Source organism: Periplaneta americana, chromosome 4 (assembly GCF_040183065.1).
Source record: "Periplaneta americana isolate PAMFEO1 chromosome 4, P.americana_PAMFEO1_priV1, whole genome shotgun sequence".
NCBI lineage: Eukaryota > Metazoa > Arthropoda > Insecta > Blattodea > Blattidae > Periplaneta > Periplaneta americana.
In genome coordinates, this window is record NC_091120.1 from 204,657,006 (window position 1) to 204,678,302 (window position 21,297).

The 21,297-nt window shown below is 36.1% G+C and overlaps 1 protein-coding gene across 2 annotated transcripts; it reads right to left on the reverse strand.

The window, feature by feature from the left end:
* Positions 1-9,145: 9,145 nt before the first annotated feature.
* LOC138698662 (zinc finger protein OZF-like) lies at positions 9,146-17,633 on the reverse strand. 2 transcript variants are annotated; one of them, XM_069824809.1, is made up of 4 exons: positions 17,274-17,633; positions 14,110-14,253; positions 13,093-13,274; positions 9,146-10,630 (listed from the first exon to the last, which is right to left on the reverse strand). In XM_069824809.1, exons 2-4 carry the CDS (start codon positions 14,248-14,250, stop codon positions 9,856-9,858), a joined length of 1,098 nt encoding a protein of 365 aa, XP_069680910.1. In that variant the 5' UTR covers positions 14,251-14,253; positions 17,274-17,633; the 3' UTR covers positions 9,146-9,855. The 2 variants fall into 2 exon arrangements, with proteins under 2 accessions (XP_069680910.1, XP_069680909.1); XM_069824808.1 differs by having other exon boundaries at positions 14,110-14,276.
* Between the last annotated feature and the right edge of the window lie 3,664 nt (positions 17,634-21,297).

Below are 21,297 nucleotides of genomic sequence, written 5' to 3' on the forward strand. Positions count from 1 at the left end.
TATTTTTATCCAATGGCATATTCTTGACTTCATTCACTCGAGCGTTTCCATGTATAAGCGACATGCCGAAGCATTGCCATCAGTGCATCGTGCGAGGTGAACTGCATAGCACTGCATGGTGTTTAATTAAATAAATATATAATAAATTTTCAATCTTAAGACATATCAACTTGCAAATGTTTATTTGCTATTTAATAAGATATATGAACGTTTTTGCCGTTTGGAGCATCTTCAGATATAACAAAAACATATAATCTGGACCTATAATAATGAATTATGCAAATAACAAAGAATAAAGAACAATGTATGTATGCAATACATGAGATTCATGAGCTTTGTGTAAAATGAGTTCTCTTAAAACCACCAACACCAACACATACAAACAATATCTTCATTTATATACTTCAATAAATCTGATGACACGCAATAGCCATAATCAATAGGATGCCATCAAATCAGAGTAATCACCAACGTCAAACAACATCCATTTCATAAGCGAACGATCTCTTCAATGATTGAAATTCATACCTAACTTATGATTTATCTATTACGAAATCGTCGTATATTCCACGACATCCATAACCAACGAGAATTCATTTCAAATAATATCTCAACAAATCTGATTGCACGTAACAGTCAATTATAATCAATAAGATGTCACCAAGTCAGATAATAAATTAAAACAGCAATCTCCAACATAAAATAACATTAGTTCATTAGCGAACGTTTTTCAATGAAACACATACATAACACACGAACATCATCTACGCAAATTATCGTATACCCTACGACAATCCTCAATTAATAATTACTCTTAAAATATCTATTTTATCAATCATCATTATAAATTTTAAAATTTTAACATCATTGAAAAATTTTAATCATAATTGTATATTTTATTTGTAACATGAGCTATATGTATAAAATATCCGTCCAATTCAATTTCAAAATCTAAAGATTATATCAACAATTATCCTATATTATGTCACATTTTATATAAAGCTCATGAATCTCATGCATTGCATACATACATTGTTCTTTATTCTTTGTTATTTGCATAATTTATTATTATAGGTTCAGATTATATGTTTTTTGTTATATCTGAAGATGCTCCAAACGGCGAAAACGTTCATATATCTTATTAAATAGCAAATAAACATTTGCAAGTTGATATGTCTTAAGATTGAAAATTTATTATATACTTATTTAATAATTCACCAGGCATATTGAAATATAAAAATGAATTGTAAAATGATGTTTAATGGAGCAATTGTGGAATTTTGGTAGGAGAAATGGGAGTACCCCACAAACACCTACCACCAAGCATCAACATGGACCGACCAGGATTCGAACCTAGGTTACGAGCGTGGAAAGCAAACGATCTGGTCAACAGTTAAAATTAAGATTGCATTGCATGATATTTTTATCAGCGTAATTCGAACATAAGTTACTAATGTGAGTATTTTTCAGTTACAGTTTGGCAATATTTAATTAATAAGCTCCATAATATTACGGAATAATTATTCGATTTATTAACACATGGCATGAATCTCGAACTAATTCTTAGAGTAAATATACAGCCAAACTTCGATTATCGTCATTTTCGATTATTGTTGCTCCTCGCTATTATTGGTGGCATTATATCGTTTCCTGAGCTCACTCCTATTGAATTAATAAAAACGACATCTTGAGTTTGTTGTGGTTTCAGGACCTGTTTCAGGTTGCCTGTGAAGGTTTATGGGTAGCTTTAATATGCGGAATTTATTATGCTTTGTATGAAAGAAATCTAATGGATTATACTCAATCCAGAATGTGTATGGAGCAGAAATATACAGGTGACTCTAGCCATACAGGTCTGTCTCCTTAGCAACCAATGTTTGTGGTGCGATAAACCAATCAAAAGACAGGTTACATTGATGTGGGACTAGTTAATTCATGCTTTGTATGAAAGAAATCTAACGGATTATACTCAATCCAGAATGTGTATGGAGCAGAAATATACAGGTGACTGTAGCCATACAGGTCTGTCTCCTTAGCAACCAATGTTTGTGGTGCGATAAACCAATCAAAAGACAGGTTACATTGATGTGTGACTAGTTAATTGTTTACTTCTCCTCTGTACACATCCTGGATTGAGTATAAAGTTACTTTAATGTATGTAAATATTATAGGGGACGGAATTTCCTTTAATGTTATCCTTTGTTCAAATTTTAATAGACAAAACATGTATTTATAAGAAACTGGGTTCAGCTTTAGGAAAAAATTGTAGCCATAATGCAAGCATGGTGAATAGAAATAACAAATGTGTTTACTCAGCTACCATAGTGATTCACTGCAGAACGGCTGGTACTAGCTCCTTTTCCTGATTCACGCTTTGGCCAGCTCTGTGTTTTTTTTTTCTCATATATCATGCTTTAACATCTATCGTCATATCACAGTCTAGTATATAGTTATGAAGCTCAGTACGTAGTAAATATGCATCCATAGATAGTTGCTAACCACTAGGATCGCTACTATCACCTCATCACAGACAATGCGAAATAGTACCGGCACAGTCTATTGTTCCTAGCACCCACACAACTCAAGCTTCGTGACTGTATATACTAGACTGTGGTCATATTGCGTGTGTAAGATCTTTGGGTATATCAGGAGGCCATGGACTGTTGTGATTCTGTTTCTATTGTTGTGTGTTACAGATCGCTTATGTTCGTGTAATTGATTTGGTTTTAATGGTACGATATTGGTGATTGAGGAGATGATGAATAATGTATGTAAATTTTCAATCTGCAGTTTTAACCATTTGGCAGTATAGTTTTGAAAGTAGTTTTACCGCATTATATTTTAGTACTGAATGTGATACAGAATATTTTATTTAATTTCTTGATGTGAAATTAAATTTGCATTCCAGTATATTATGATACTCCATTGCAGTTTGAAATATTTTTCATTTTTACACAGATATATTTAATATCTCATTCAGAGAAGGTCAGTTTAGTTACATCATGCTTCATAAATGGTTATAAAACTGAACAGAAGAAATAACCTTCTTAAATTTATTTTATTTTATTGGATTATTTTACGACGCTATATCAACATCTAGGTTATTTAGCGTCTGAATGAAATGAAGGTGATAATGCCGGTGAAATGAGTCCGGGGTCTAGCACCGAAAGTTACCCCAGCATTTGCTCGTATTGGGTTGAGGGAAAACCCCGGAAAAAACCTCAACCAGGTAACTTGCCCTGACCAGGATTCGAACCCGGGCCACCTGGTTTCGCGGCCAGACGCGCTGACCGTCACTCCACAGGTGTGGACACGTTCTTAAATGATGACTAATAGGTTTAACCTTCTTGGACTCATAAAGCAGTACGGAATTATTAATGTATATAGAAACTTGCTCACTATTTTCTAAGCATTCTTCCCATGTAACTTCTTCATTTAGTTACATGGGAAGTATTCACACCAGAGAAATGAAATAATAGTACATTATGCAACGAGCCTATAATGAAGGTAATTAAGAAGTGAGTATGGATATTTATGAAACGAGCGCAAGCGAGTTTCATAATTTTCATACGAGCTTCTTAATTACCATTATAGGCGAGTTTCATACGACTTTTTATGCTCGACCATATTTCTAACTTGATATTATTAATTTTATTGTATCTGACCTGGAGCAATGTCCCGTATGTTGTGAGATGTGCGCAGACGCGAAAGTATTGATTTTTTCCGAGGAACAGATGTCCACATTGACCTTGCTAGGCCATAAGAACCTACAGAGTTAACATTGAAATAAAATTATACATTGAAAAACGAGATGACAAATTGAATTTATTTGAATATTATTTACAATTAACGCTAATTATTATAGTAACAGAACATAACCTTCTGCGACAGTATTGGATTTCCAGCTTCCGTGACTTTTCGCTAATTCTCTTTCGATTGCATATCCGAGAATAATCGATACTTGCGGTTTTATAACAGTAGAAAGCTGACCTGTCATTGGCTGAACAGTTGTAACCTGAGTCGTCATTGGCTGAAAGACCTGACCTTTAATGAGTAGGTGTACTTTAATGACATGCATTAAAGGTCTGCTACCAGGTGTATAATTACTACATTTCGGCATGGTCGAGCATAAAATACTGTATATCACTATTGGCGTTTTGAATTGCGTGTTTGCTTACGTAACAAGTTTCCATTGGATTTTAATTATGTAATTTATATCAGAGTTCAGTGCCATAGTGTTGTGGTCTCAGGCGTCATGTCTGGACTCGCGTTATGGAATATGCGCTGGTTGGAGTCCCCATGGGGGAAGGAATTTTCTCATAAAATCTCGGTCATTGTATGGGACCGGTGCCCACCTAGCACTGTGATGAATTTGAGGAGTATGGTAGGTACAGAAACCCTGGTTACGAAAATCAGCTAATTGAGGGGGATCATTGTGCTAACCACACGATACCTCCGTTCTGGTTGGATGATCGTTCACCTCTGCTGAGACATGTGAACACGAGGCCCCGGCTGAGCCTTGGGCCTTCATGGGCTGTCACGCAACGGATTTTTAATTTATATCTGATGGTACGGTGATTGAAGTATTTCTATATTCTTAATCAATAATGAAGACAAAAGAGTTGTTTGACTGTGTATTGTACTGCGATCACCACTCCAGTAACTTGTCGAGAACCCAGCTGCCTCAGTATACTAAGAGCAGGACAGATACATGATGTGGTTACACTTTATACCTGTAACATGGTTATAAATATTCGAGTATTGACGTTTTGATAACAGTTAAGTTTTCGGTAACTAACCAATGACGATAATAGAAGTTCTATTTTATACAATCGTGGAAGTACAACCTTCCAAAGACATAATATCATGTTCGGTATCTCCGAAAAAATAACCTATACTGTTTTCACTGTAAGAAAAATCCTAATGTAAACATAAGCACGTTGCTGTCATGCCCGTGATTGGTTCCCAGTCGAAACACTCACATGACGCAGGAAAATATAGTTCATATTTGGAAACCACAATCTTGTATTATTTGAAAATAAAAAATTGAATTCTAGTTGTTAAATACGATGAAACATTTAACTTCACTCATATGTAAAAAGCTATGTAAAAGAAAAGCTACTTTTATATTTTGTTATGTACTATGAACGCGGATGAATACCAACAGTAATACCGAGGTAGTCTGTTCTTGTAACCAGTTGGCGTCACTTGAGCTCGTAGTTGTTCACGTAAGCACGTGGTACTGAAGTATGGCTTCTGCATCCTCAAATATCCATTGTGAAGGCATAAGACTTATAAATAATTTAATTACAGATATTATAAACTAAATGTTTCCTAAGCAAACGAATGCATAGTAGTGAGGTTAGGCCTACTTGACGGGTAACGGGAAATGTTTAACATGAAACAGAATGTACAACAGTAGGCGGGAACACGTACTGAGAATCTATGGCGCCAAACAGCGGCCAATGGAGCCTCACTTCAGTCACGTGCTATTGTTTACATTAGGATTTTTCTTACAGCGAAAACATTATACATTCATATTCCATGATTAAGATACTTTACGTCATAGAAGATAAATGCTGTTTCTTAGTTCATGATAAATTACTAGCATTTATAAATTCTGTTTCTTAGTTCATGATAAATTACTAGCATTTATAAATTCTGTTTCTTAGTTCATGAGAAATTATTAGCATTTATAAATTCTGTTTCTTAGTTCATGATAAATCACTAGCATTTATAAATTCTGTTTCTTAGGTCATGATAAATTACTAGCATTTATAAATTCTGTTTCTTAGTTCATGATAAATTACTAGCATTTATAAATTCTGTTTCTTAGTTCATGATAAATTACTAGCATTTATAAATTCTGTTTCTTAGTTCATGATAAATTACTAGCATTTATAAATTCTGTTTCTTAGTTCATGATAAAATACTAGCATTTATAAATTCTGTTTCTTAGTTCATGATAAATTACTAGCATTTATAAATTCTGTTTCTTAGTTCATGATAAATTACTAGCATTTATAAATTCTGTTTCTTAGTTCATGATAAATTACTAGCATTTATAAATTCTGTTTCTTAGTTCATGATAAATTACTAGCATTTATAAATTCTGTTTCTTAGTTCATGATAAATTACTAGCATTTATAAATTCTGTTTCTTAGTTCATGATAAATTACTAGCATTTATAAATTCTGTTTCTTAGTTCATGATAAATTACTAGCATTTATAAATTCTGTTTCTTAGTTCATCAGAAATTAGTAGCATTTATAAATTCAGTCTCGCGTTCTTCACAATAAAAAGCTATAAAGATTAAAATTAGGTTTCATAATAAGGCAAACAATTCAAATGGCACAATTATCATGTACTGAGAATAGCTTCCATGCATACCAGTTTGAAACCACTTGCACACATCACTTTGTACCTTTCACATGATACACATATAGTCATTTGACATTCACTTACAAACACTAATCACTACATTCTGAGGTGTGTACGGCTGCTGCAAGTGATTGAGCAATATGCAGTGCAGTTGATGAACTGAACATAGCATCTACCTTGAAATCTATACAACTAATCCTAAGATTTGTTCTATTTGGAGTTTGCTATTGAGGTATAAAATTTGATCATCCTAGAAGGAAGTTGCAGGACAGTTCTTTTGATTCGCATTGTAAAAATCATAGAAACGAGGATATCCCCTTTTATAATAAAAATATATTTTTAATTTTATAATAAAATAATCTATAAGACTAAAAATGCATCAAATTTTAATTAGCTAAAATAAATGGAAATATCCATTGAAGCTGCAGTTACTGAATTAAAGTAACATATGCCTAATTAATTAAAAGAGTATGCGATACATTTCTGGCACATTAAGAACAGTTTGAAGTAAATATAAACTAAATTAAAATATATATATATATATATATATATATACCGTGCGTTTTGCTGGCTGTAGGACGTAGAGATTTAACATTGCCATAACAAACTTTGTATGAAAACAATGAAGAAATAACTTGATCAGTGGATCATGATTAGAAATTAGCAGGCTTTGACTATTTGTAAAACAAGAAAATATGGATGTGTAAAAAATAACACAACAGTTATTTTGGAACTGTTCTGGTCTCGGAACTGTTGCAAAAATGAACAGTACGTCGGAACCTCCTGTTCCGACCAGTGTTGCCAACACATCAATTGTATCCCCATAAGTCTAACATCTCGAAATCCGTCAAAATTAAAAAAAATAAGACCTACTCAATATATCTGTATATACAAATAAAAAACAAATTTTAACGCAACTTCCTTACCAATCTTGATTAAAATAATAATAATTCATCCCCATCATCTGCCTCTGGACAGATTAAACAATTGAACATGATAGCAGCTAAAAAAGTTAAAAGGCGATGTAAACCGTAATATCCGCCACAAAATCCATCACCCTTCAAAGCCATTCTTTTCCCGTCCGCTACGTTGAAATTCAGTCAGTTTGGACGGAATTTCCGTCCAGTTGGCAACAGTGGTTCCGACTCCGAGCTCCTCACTTGTCCAGCTGTTACTGGCCCGCAGTAGTGCATTGCGAAAGTCATGTTCCGACTCCGAGACAACAGAGAACAGTCGGAACCCGTTCCGTTGAACCATGACAGCTCCAGCTACACTGTTCTCGTCGTTCTTTATGTTGTACTTCGAACTTCGTTGCAACTTGAAACTCTCACATGCATGGATGGATGGGGAAGTATGGAAATTGAAATCCTTGGAGTGTGGTCATGAATAATGACACTAATGACACAGAGCGAGGTGTGATGCGAAGTTTAAATTATTATTATATATAAATATGTGTGTGTATTTAATGCTCTGGATTTAACAATGAAGTCATCATCCTTCTTGCTTCCCAATATTTTGATGGAAGGTCCACAAATGTCCTAAGAGTTTCACAATTAGTCAGGTGCTCCATCTCCATGTCCTCTTCTCTGGTGCACAGTAAGCATTTAGGTGAATTCAGTACTCCAATACGATGGAGGTGTTTACTGAGGCAATCATGACCAGTAATCAATCTAAACATGGCCACAGCAGATTTCCGAGGTAGAGCGGGAATTAGTTTTGGATCTTTGAATGATTCTTTCCATTTTGAATTTTGATGTTTTGGCTGTTCGCTGTTACTTATTCTTCTTATGACTCGTTTTATTGATTCATATGGGAACTTGAAATTTGTTTTTAAGTTGATTTTAGTTCCTTTCTTTGCTAACATATCTGCTTTCTCATTACCGTTCAGTCCGCAGTGGGCCGGGATCCATTGGAAGACAACTTTTTTGTTTAGCATTTGAATTTGTTTTACCATGCAATGAGTTTCTTTTACTTTTTCCATTTTAGGGGATGTAGTTGAGCTGATGAACTGGATTGCAGCTTCGGAGTCAGAGAGGATGACTATGTTTTTGCACTGGTTTAGCCAAACAAATACATTTTGAAGTGATATAAATGGCTTCAACTTCGCCATCAAAATCTGTTGTGTACTTGCCAACATTTTTATAAAGAGAAAAGTATTGACAAGTAGCTCCTGCTCCAGCTCCTTCATTTTGATCCATGAGAGATCCATCAGTGTAAATGTACAATCAGGCCTTTTGTGGATATTTTCTATTAATTGTTTGTAGGGCAATGGCTTTTGCTACTTCTGGATTTATATCTTCATCAAGATCAAGGTAGCAGTCTACTTTGAAGTTATTAAGTGGATTATATCGAGACATCAAGTTTTCCTTTTCACTTGGTATTTCTAGATTTTGTTTAAGCTTTTCTACCTCTTGTATGTATCCGTTTCAGGTCCTCAATGTAAATTTAGAATCTTTGTATCTACTCGATTTATCCCAATTTGGAAGCCTTCTTAATTTTTCATAGGTTAAAAGGACTTGTGTTTCAAGATCTGTTACAACTGGTTTATTAGATGTGATTATCTGCATGGCTTCAATTGGAGTAGTTTTGATTGCACCAGTGATGAGACGTAAAGCTAGGTTTTGAGTGCGTTCTAATATCTGTTTATTTATAAATATATAGTTATATCCTTTTTATTATTTATGAAATTATAATGTAATTATTATTATTATTATAACTAAGCATTAAGAAAAGTAAAAATAAGCATTAATGATTTTAGTTTTTTTTTTTTTTTACTGTGTAACACAGAGAACAAAAATTTTATGCTACACGTTTTAAATGTCATGTTAAATTTTTGAGTTGGTTACCGAGTCATTATGACTATGTACCAAAACTAAGTGTTGCATTCTGACCTTGCATTCAACAGCTGTTTACTTACTAATCATGAAGCTTCTGCCCGCATATTCAATAAGTTTCCAAAACCGATTCGAATGCGTTGGAATATCATTGAGAAGCATGTGTGCTATGTCATGCCGATAACGTATTTCAAGAGGAGTCCGAGCAAAGAGTGCTGCAACACTATGTGGGAGGGTACTCTTTTGAACTCAAAAGGAGCGAGAGTCAAAGAAATGGCCCGCATCAATGAATGATTCCAACTCATCTCTATTTCTAACTGTTATTTCGGAACTGTTGCTTGGAACATAGTATTTTTCCGGAATTGGAATAGTCTGAACTGTTTCGAGAAAAGAACAACTTTTGCTCATCACTACAAGAGAACATCATTTATGGCTGCTAAATGAAAGCCTGATATTCTCTTGTTTTGCAAATGGTCAAAGTCCGCTGATTTTCTAAGCCTGCTCACTAATTATTTCATTGTTTTTATACATAGGTTTCCTACAGAAAAGTTAAATTCTTATATTCTATATAGAGATCATTAGTTTCTAAAATTACTTGTTTCACCCATATCAAAATATGTAAAACCTTGTTCACTTACACCTATACTGCATTTTCATGATTTCGAGAATGCCTCTGCAAATTATGTTTATGAGAAAACTTCTTGCTGCAAACGTTGCAACTAAACGGTTTCTCTCCCGTATGTGTGCGACGATGAGAAGCCAAATGTAAACTCCTTGAAAACGCTTGCTTACATATCTCGCACGTGTACGGTTTTTCACCCGTATGTACCCGTAAGTGGCTATTCAAAATACTCTTCTGTGAAAACTTCTTGTTACAAATTTCACAACTAAACGGTTTTTCCCCAGTATGGGATCGAAAATGTTTCTCCAGACTCCTTCGCTCAAAGTAAGCTTTACTACATATCTCACAAGAAAACCTCTTGTCTCCAGCATGCATTCGATAATGTTTCTTCAGAATATCCTTCTGTGTGAATCTCCTACTGCACAGAGTACAACCAAACGGTCTCTCCTTGGTGTGCGTCATGCGATGCACTATCAATTCTCCATTTTGGATGAAAGTCTTGTTGCAAATCTCGCACTCGTATCGCTTGTCTCCCGTGTGGATGCGGTAATGTCTCTGCAGGTTCCCTTTCTGAGAGAAGTTCTTGTTGCACACGTTACACGTGTACGGCTTCTCTCCGGTATGCGTGCGCATGTGCGTGGCGAGGTGTCCGCTCTGGCAGAATACCTTGCTGCACATCTCGCACTCAAAGCGCGTGTCCCCCGTATGTAGGCGGTAGTGGATGCGAAGGTTCTCCTTATGTTGGTACTGCTTGTTGCACACGTCACATTTGTAGGGAAGTGCAGCCGATTTGCTAAAAAGAAAACATATAGGTGAATTTTTATTACTGTACTGCCAGTATAGGAAATTAAAAACAAACACTGAAAATACCTGAGTTTTGTAGTGTGGAGTAGTAGAAACTCGATGTCCCACCCAACCCGTCCTAAATAGGTTCCTTACTTATATAGGAAAATCGTCCACACCTGTGGAGTAACGGCTGGCTGCGAAACCAGGTGGCTCGGGTTCGAATCCCGGTTGGGGAAAGCTACCTGGTTGAGGTTTTTTCCGGGGTTTTCCCTCAACCCAATATGAGCAAATGCTGGGTAACTTTCGGTGCTGGACCCTGGACTCATTTCACCGGCATTATCACCTTCATTTCATTCAGACGCTAAATAACCTAGATGTTGATACAGTGTCGTAAAATAACCCAATAAAAATAAAAAAAAATAATATATATATATATATATATATATATATATATATATATATATATATATATATATATAGGAAAATCGTCGTACTTGAAGGAAGAAGGCGGCCATATTCCGTCGTTGTGACGTTATTTGAGGTGGAGTGCGAGAATGATTGCAGTGTCGCCAACTGTGGCAACCATTAATATTATCTTACACACCTAACGAAACCTAATCTAACCTAACCTAACGTGCTACACACCTATTGTAACATTCCTAACGTTTAGCACACCTGTTGCAACATTCCTCACAGTTTCATTTCGTTTGCCGATATTGGCATCCCTGCTACGCCTGTAGGCTGGAACTCAAGAGTCATCTAGTGGAAGTGAAGTGAAACTGCGACTCTGTTAATTACGTTTCTGTGTTATGTGCAAGAATTATTGTGTCATTGTAGTGATAATTGCATTTGTATTGCACAATAAAAATTAAAATGTGTCGTGGCTGAGATAAAAGTGTTCTAAATTGATTTCCAGCGCCACAATCCCAGTGATAAACGTGTGAATATTCGTTAGGAGTCCATTGGAAGTGGCAGTAGAGTAATAAAAATTGACCAAAATATATATATCTAGTCTATTTCCTTTAAAAAAACAAATCAATTTTCAGAATTGTGTCAAAAATCACGACGCTCAAGAAAGATAAAGCTATGAAGAAACTGCTTCTACAGTTTTAATAAATTACAGTCCCTGGTTCGGAACAAAATGTTATAACCTAAAATATTTGTGTAATTTTGATGTCTAATTAATCATATTTTCTGCGCCTATTCATATTGCAGGTGGTCTAAGCTATGCAAGCTAAAGAAACGTAGTAGTAAAGGTACGGTCACACGTCGCTACTTTTGCAGCGATGCAGTACAAAAAACTGCGCAACTCTCGTACTGCGACGTGTGAACAACGGTGCAACCCGAAAAGTAGCGCTGCCGAACCTGCTGCCCGCTACTTTTCCATGCTGCGCGCAGCTTAGAAGTAGCGACGTGTGAACAGGGTTCTCAGGGTTGCAGCCGCAGCATTTTTGATATCGGTTTTGTTGAAACTTTTGCTGCGGTTGCGACCAGTGTTGCCACCCAAATGTACCAATGATACTTTTATTGTTTGGATGTATTTTAATGTTAAATATGATGAAAATAAATTATTTGTAACAGTTATTAAATGCACAACACAGACTGAGCATATTTGCTGACGATATAATTCACTTTTTTAATTTTCTGTAGCGTAGTTTCAAACAGGAGGGTTGCCAACACTGATTACGTGAATATGCTGTTGGTTATCATTTAAGTATATAGGCGTTTTTAAAAGCTTTATAGTAAAAATAATGCCAATTTATGGATACTAGTTAGGCCAGAAAAGCAAATAATAGATAAGTAAGCTTTCGCATGAGTTTCTTAATAATGCGAACATAACCACAAAATGTATATTGAGAAGTCAACACGGAGATGGAAACCTGCAGCATGACTGCGGCTGCAAAAGTAGCGCCTTGTGTGTGAACAGACTCGCAACCTCCAGTTGCAACTTTTGCAGCACTCGGGTTGCGCAGCACGAAAAGTAGCGTGCAGCGCGCTACTTTTGGCTTACGTGTGAACACGACCCGCAACTTTTGCAGCTGCAGTACAAAAGTTGCGCAGCAAAAGTAGCGACGTGTGACCATACCTTAAGTCAGTAACTATCTCATTTAATAACATGCGTATCTGTATGTCTTCTTAAACAGTGCAAGAAAAAACAAAATCTGTGAACGTGCATGCGCTGTCCTCACAAATTTGATGTACTCGAATTTTAAATTGAAAATAATTGAATCGGGGATAGATTTCCTGGTCCACCTGTTTCTCTTTCAACATATGTACAGGGTTGTTCCACAATTTTCTAAGGTGGCTACTGTTCTGATTTCCAATGGGTCTGTAATTCAGTGATGGTTAATGTAAACTGTGGCACTGTATTTTAATAACTGTTGTACTGTTATTGACATTTGAGTATACCTTTGGGAATTAGATAAAATTATTTTAGCATTCATTACTGGCAAAGACAAGACGATTTACCCATCCTCATGGTTCTGTGTGACAGCAGAAGCATCATCCATCTCGCCCTTTGACTCTGCGTGGTTCTGTGTGGTGGCATCAGCCCTTGGGTCATCTTTGTCAGGAGTGACATCCCAGGTCATACCCAGTGCTGCCACATCATTGACTGACTCAGGCTCCGGTTTGTTATCATCCTCACTATGCTGGAAAACAAGAGATGCGAGTCGATTACATTGTATTATACAGGGTGATCCAAATAAACCTGTCATTTTTATCAGTTATAACTTACGAACAAAAAACAGCAAACCCGTGAATTCACTCCTGAACCATACAGTAATTGTGGAAGAATCATACGTATCTCCCTCCATGTCACGGCAAATGTTGAAAGTGTGTTCCACTGTCATACAAACAGAATTTACATGTCACACCATATTCTGTGACATTCGCTCAAGAGTATGGCTATCATTTTTGTTATTAAATTTTGCCTTAAATTGACGATGTCATCACAGAATGCTTTGGTGACCTGGCGGTGAAGTTCCAGGATATTGCCTCCAGAATGCACACTGCACCATAACAAAGAAAAATGACTTCTCATATTCCGAAACTGCGAACGCTTTCTGCTGCAGAGACACCATTTTGAAAATTATGTTTGTGCTGCCATCTATCTACATGCGCCAGAGTTACAACAATGGAAAAGTAGACTTACAGAGTTTTTCTTTCAATTCATGATTAGCACAAAAATATTGCATCCATAGTTTTCGCAAATATTTGACTTAAAACCTGATGAATCATTTGTAATTGCCTGTATTTCTTTTTCTGCTGTGATCATTTTCCCTTTCGTTGTAATGATGTAATTGTGAAGGCAAATGCGTAATAATTAGGACAATCCGCGATAGTTGGCTACTCTGTAATTTCTCTTAATTTTTGAGAAATGCGTTTTTTTCTCTGGCGTACTTTCAAGCTTGACGACTTCCCTGGTACATTGTTGTATTATGGTAAATCATTGAACTTGATGTGCGCATGTCTTCTTCCACTCACCACTGTCTCGCACTTCATGACCGGCAAGGTCTCTGGCTCCAAGGAGTCGTCAGCCTCCATCTCTGTCTTGATGTAGACGGAGGGGTACTGGCCGAGGGGAGAGGGGGGACTCGACTCCGGCTCCTTCTTGATGCTGTCCATGTCCTGCACTCACAGAATCTTCCCGTCTATCAAAAAATTAATTTCCCTTAGGACATTATAAATGCACAATTGAGGGGTTTGCCGGAAAAAGGGCGTATACGTCAATATGGCGAATTAAGATACATGCAATCTAAGATTTTAAAACGCACCTGAATAAAATGTTATACACGCACGCAGCCTGTCCTGCAGGTATGTACAGTACAATCAAAACAAAATTTCGCTACTATAATTATTCACTATATTTTAAACCGTTTTCCCGAAGAAGGGCGTATAGGTCTATTCGCCTTTCTTCCGGCAAAGCCCTCAATTATTAATCGTTCATTTTCCCGTAACTAGAAAATATATTATTATTTATAGAGAACAATAACTGACTCTAGTGCTTACCCTTAACATAAGAGCTTAAATTGTCACCTGTAATAAAATACCATATTTAAATGCACTTCTTTGGAACACTTGGCTGCAGGCTTAGGCCGTGTCTCAAAGCTGCATTTTCAGCTGAAGTGAACTAGATTGTTGACTAAATAGCCGGATGTGACATCAGAAGGTACGATCCAAAGCTACGTAGTGAATAGCAATCAAGTCCGTAGTGCCTAGTAAACGAAAATGCTTGCTTGATTGTTGACTTGTTCACTAAACAAACGTGGATACCTCATCAGCAATTGGGGTTATGATATCTAAAGATGCTTTGGAAGTGAAATAATGAAAAATATAATGTAGATAAAACGTTAACTTTGAATATTGGAATTGTTAATATTTTCTTTACGATGTTTTAAATATTGTAATATATTAGGTCCTTATCCTTTCCACAGAACTCGTAATGAAACAGCATTAGGACACTGCCCTCTTAATTCAGTGCTATCATCAGTGATACCATGGTTTTTTAGAAAAATAGTCTGTGAAGAAGGCCATGATTCAAGCATACTACAGTCACTGTAAAGCATACATGTTCAAAGCTCTCTAGTGTGTACTTTACAAGTCACCTAGTTGCTAGTCACTAGTGTGTAGTATAGACTTGAGCTTTGAGACACAGCCTCAGGTTCTTTATATATAAATTACGTCAAAATACAGGATGATACAATTCTTCAGACCTTTACTTGCGCTTTAGGTTTTCTATTTCAATTTAAATTTAACCTAATAACTTAATCCTTAAAGTGACTAAGTATTCTGTAGGCTACAACATTTTCATTATGCTTTAATTTTAATAAATTAATAGAAAAAAAACTAACAGGAAAATATAAATTGAAGCAGAATTATAAAATAATACATTACAAGAAACATAATATAGACATTGGTTTTTTTCTCTTGTATGGAAGAGGGACCCGAAGGCTTGCACTGCAGAGTGAGGCTTATTGTGATTACCACTCCTGGTCTGTGAATGACTGGGTAAGCGAATGGCCGCGTTCTTGTACAAGAACAGCACGCCACTATTGTATGGATGATGATGATGATGATATTTGAATTAATGATAGCGAAATGAGTCCGAGATCCAACGCCGAAAGTTGCCCAGCAATTCTGCTTCAATTGGCTGAAGGAAAACCCTGGAAAAAACCCTCACCAGGACTTGAACCAGAGCCCGCTCGTTTCATGGCCAGATGTGCTAACCATTACTCCACAGCGGTGGACTCAAACATTGGCGTAGTTCGATGGTGTTCGGCTAAAGGGGGTTAGTCTTTTTTTTATGCAAATGAAGTTCTGAATACACAAATTAAATTCTACAAGTGGTTGTGCAAAAAACGAAAGAATACACTAGCATTTGATGTGTTTTATTTGTGTAGAAAATTATTTGCAATAAGGGTCCGAAGTTTAATTTTCATTTATCTCAAAACTCATTTTTATAACTTATCTCCCTCTGCTTAAACGCCATCGAGTTGTTTTCTTTAAATCCGACGCGGTTTAAGGAATAAAGCCTGAGAGACAGATCTCTTTCAATTCAAGGGTTAAGTGTTTACATTACCGGTATTTTTAATTCAGTGGTTCAGAGCCATATGTACAGTAATGTATTCGCATTACTATAATTTGAATCATTTGAAACTACACACTAGGGAGCTTTGGAAATGTATGCTTGAAACATGGCCTTCTTTATAGACTATTTTTCTAAAAACCATGACATCACGGTGCAGCACTAAATTAAGAAGGCAGTGTCCTATTGCAGTTTCATTACGAGTTATGTGGAAAATATAAGGGCTTAATATATTACAGTAATGTTAAAACATTGTGCAGAAGGTACTAACAATGTCAGTGTTCAAAGTTAACGTGTTATTCTACATTATTTCACTTCCAAAGCATTTTCAGATTTCATAACCCCAATTTCTGATGAGGTATCCATGTTTGTTTAGTGAACAAGTCAACAATCAAGCAAGCATTTTCGTTTACTAGCTACTACGGACTTGATTTCTATGCACTATGTAGCTTTGGATCATGACTTCTGACGTCACATCCGGCTATTTAGTCAACAATCTAGTTCACTTCAGCTGAAAATGCAGCTTTGAGACACGGCCTAAGTAGACCTGTGAATAGTAATGTATATAATTTTGTTATACTGTACAGTACACTTCTGCATTATTTATTTATAATTTGAAAATGTAGCCTACATTATATGTAGGTACACTTTGAATCATTGGTGAATGTATTGTTCTCTTATGTTTTACACTTGAGTTCATGTATTTATTTTACTAGAACAGAGGGATAATGGGTCAGACATTCTCTTGTTCGATGTAGGCTACTTGTCACCAATCTATCTCTTCATCAAACCCTACTCAACCTCGTCACTGACAGTGAGGCTACTTGTCACTAATCTATCTGCTTATTATCTTTCTGTTCGAAAAAATCCATCGTGGGACAGATTTCCTCAAGTGCCTTGTTAGTCTGACTGAACAGCATCATTCTGTGGTTTAAAAGGATCTTCAACAAAGTAGTGCACAATTATTCTACAGTGTGTTTTAATGTAACGACCTAAGAGTTGTTTCTTTTATTTATATAAGTCCGTATGAATATTTACATAGGTACATATTTCTGCTACTTACCTCCGCTCTACAGGAAGTTCACTAAACAAAAGGAGCTTACACTCCTATAAATCATGATTTTCTCAAAATACTTTCTGATTTCCCACTCTTTCTTATTACTGTTATATATCGAACAGTCAACTAGAATCCTAGTCTCTTTGTGTGTAACAAAAATCTATCCTTTCGTATTTTAAACTAATTATGATGCTTGCACCTTGAGTTTATGCAACACCTTTTTCATCTCTTTATGTCGCTATTACCTATTTTACTTATTTCTAACTTTCTCCGTTCCTCTGTATAAATTATGTGAAATTTGTGATCTGCACTATGCCCTACAAAAGTAAAATTAAATAAATAAATATTGACCAACAACAAACTATATCATTCAGTATAAGCTGCCTGGATCATATGGTACATTTTCACTTCATCTGGTGGGCTGTGTACCGGTATCATGGGCGAATTTGTGGTTTTTGGTGTAATTAATTAGAATTTTAAGATATGCTCGCGATAGTTATGTTGAAAATGTTCTTCGAGATAACTTCTATGGTCCTGATTATTTGCAGTGCTTTAATTGACTTGCAGTTTTGACGATATCTTATTGTCTAAACTGGATTCTATCCCATTTAGGTCTACATATTATGTGGAGGTTGATTAAATTACACTTTCTCGCTGAAGTACGGGGGATATTAAAGATTGACTTCTACTTCTGGTATGGCCAATAGTGGAATGAGTAAGAACAATCCAAAATTTAATCATTTTAGGGTAGCAGCGATTATAGTTTACCAATCAATCAATCAAAAGACATTGTAGACCATGTTGATTTCACAGAACGCTTCCATTCTATTCTGTCTTTTGTTAGTTCCTCCCAGTTGGTAATTCCCATTTCCAGGCATTCCTTCTGAATTTCATGTTTTCATTTACTTCCCAGAGGGCTTGTGTTGTTAAAGATGTACATATATATTCGTTTTGCTCTGCTTGAGTCATCCATACGTATAATATGTCTTGCCCAATTTAATCTTCTGGTCTGCATTACAACTAAAATTAACGGTTGATTATAAAGTTTGTGAATATCATTATTATGTCGAATTTTCCACTTGTTTTCAAGTGGGTAAAAAATTTGACCTAAAATTTTCCTCAACACTTTGTTTTCAAAAACCAGTAATTTGTGTTTTTCATGTTTAGTTAAGCCCCATGTTTTCGATCCATATAACAGTACAGGTTGGATTAGTGTTTTGTACAAAATTATTTTTAAATTTCTGGTTAAAAAAACGGGAAGATAATTTTTTGAACAGCATAAAAAGTTTTGTTTCCATTATGTAGTCTGTTAAGTATTTTATATTTTCTGCCCTTAGAATTGTCTATCAAAACACCAGATATTTGAACTGGTTGACAGTTTCAAAAGTATAATTTTTTATTTTAAGACTGTTGGGAATCCTTTTTGTTTTAGTGATTACCATATATTTTGTTTTACTCTCGTTAATATTTAATGCAATGTTTTGTGCTTTTCCATTAATTCAATAAATAGCTGTCTTAATTCAAGCTCATTTCTTCCTGTTAATACCGGCATATGCAAAAACTTTGTTGTCCACCCAGGTTTATTCCAGCTGGTATTAAGTCTAAGTGTCGTATTATCTTCTCTAATGCTATATTAAGTAAGATTGGCGAGAGAGCGTTACCTTGTTTTAATCCTGTTTGGAAGGAAACATTAATTACGTGTCATTCCTAATTTAAACGGTAAGAGGATTTGATTACAATTAGGTTAGTAGCATTTAATGTGATCACGGCAGCTTCTTGAAGTTGGAGTGTATAGGCGTAAGTACTTATCCTACTGTTAAGTACGAGGGTTGAATGAAAAGTAATGCCTTCACCCTCATAACTCTGCAACAGATGGTGGATGCTGTAGGGTGGCGAGATTCAGTCTCTGAAGTTCGGCAATGGTGACACGTGAAGTGTATGGCCTCGCATTGTCGTGCTGCAGAATAACATTTCCCTTTTCCTTTCGCACTTTTCTCAGTCACTGTTTTAAAGTTCGCAGCATTGTGATGTAATGCTCTGAGCTGAATGTTGTTCCACGTTCAAAAAAATCAACATGGATAACACCATCTTCCCAAAATACTGTTGCCATGAGTTTCCAGCTGAAGGCTGTGCCTTAAATTTCTTTTTCTGGGTCGAGTCTTTGTGCTGATATCCCACGGACTGACATTTTGTCTCCGGTTCGTAGTGGTGTACCCACGTTTCGTCTCCTGTCACAGTTGCATGCAGAAACGCTTCACCTTAATTCTCATAACGCGACAGAAGCTCCTGGCAAATTTCACGTCTGTGAGCTTTCATTTCAGGCGTCAGCATTCAGGGTATTCGTGCACAGACCTTCCAATAACCAAGCAAAGCAATGATGTGACCCACACGCTCTTGTGAAATGCCGATTCTCGTAGCAGTTTCTCTCTGAGTGATGCGGCGATCGTCTTGAACCAATCTGTCAACTTTTTCCCTGTGAAACTCACTGGTTGCTGTCACAGGAGGTCCAACTCTTTGCTTGTCCTGCAGGTCAGATGTTCCCGTCTCATCTTCTTCACACCTACTGGCCCAACAACGCACAATGCTCACATCAACACAGTCACCAGTGGAAGTGAAATAGCCTAATTCTGCAGATTTTTAGAGTGAATAGCTCATGTTGTATGTGTAATGCAATATTAGTGGAAAGTCCATAGCTTCCTCTGAAAAAAATGTTAAGACCCTCTTATTCGGTAGCTATTGCGAGTAGGATCGTGATTTTTATCCATATCGATAAAAAATCTATTCAATAGTGTGGATGGTTTTCACGTAAGCGGCGATATTACCAGTCTGCTGAACTTCCAACTTAATTTTCTAGTTAATCCTGCATTTAATTACAAAGCGTAATATAAAGGTTTTCTATTCATTTAAGTGTACCCTATCATCCCTTTCAATCTGCAGAATTATTTCACTTCCACTCTGTATAATCCATTCTATATGTGGCATAATAAGTGATCTTAATTAATGGGAGCAAGAGCAGACATTCCTGTAAATTTGTATGTGATGTGTATTTTCGAAACAAGATAATTTATTCCCTTCCTGACTTTTCTTTCTCAGAAGAGTGCAGGATTTGAAATTTAACATTTTCAGACTTACTTACTCCTCATTGATTCCACTTGACGTTAGAGGCTTTGTGAAGAGTCGAGACGTGTAGAATATCTTCACATTCTGATCTCAAAATCGTCCAGTTTTGAGACTGCGTACATCATACATTAATAGCTGTTTCATTTCTTCTATATAAATCAATATTGAAGATATTTACATCCAGTTACAGGTGAAAAGAGAAACGAAGATGTAGAAACAATTTAAGTAAGGAAGATATTCGTCTGTGTATGCGTGTTTTTTCTGTTGTGTTATTATACTTTTTCTTATGACTTGTTTTATTGGTGTTAAGAATTCAAGCAGTTATAAGGGTACTGCTATCACTTTGCAGAATTCGAATTTTATGACTCTTTTCTTTTGTCATGTGATACACCGTAAGCAATTGAATTTATTAATTTACGTAGGCGATATAAGTCATTAGAGACGTGCAGATGAGTGTGAGAATAGCAATGTATGGTTAAATGTTTTCCAAAGCTTATCACGTTACTTATTGATTTCTCTGCTGTGTACTAGGGTGTTTTTGTCATAGCCATGCATGCTGTTTTCACAACCAGCTTCCATTGGTTGCATGGAAATATTTTCTTGTCAGAGTTTGCATGTAGCACTAGCCACTGTGATATGTCGTAGTGGTTTGCGACTCATTTATTTATTTTCGCTCATCACTATTTCTGTTCGACTTCCTCTCCTCAAGTATCTCTTTGTAACTTCTAGTGGATGGCAATTCCTTACTCCTGAATTCAACAGGAAAGGATTTCCTTGTGATGGTGCATGCCGATCTCGATGCCAGGTATATTATTTTACCAACAAAATGGCAGCCACTGGCATAGCATATGGTTCAGCCAGCGAATAGGGATTATAAAGAATGGACACTGAGCGAATTTTCCTGTGTTTT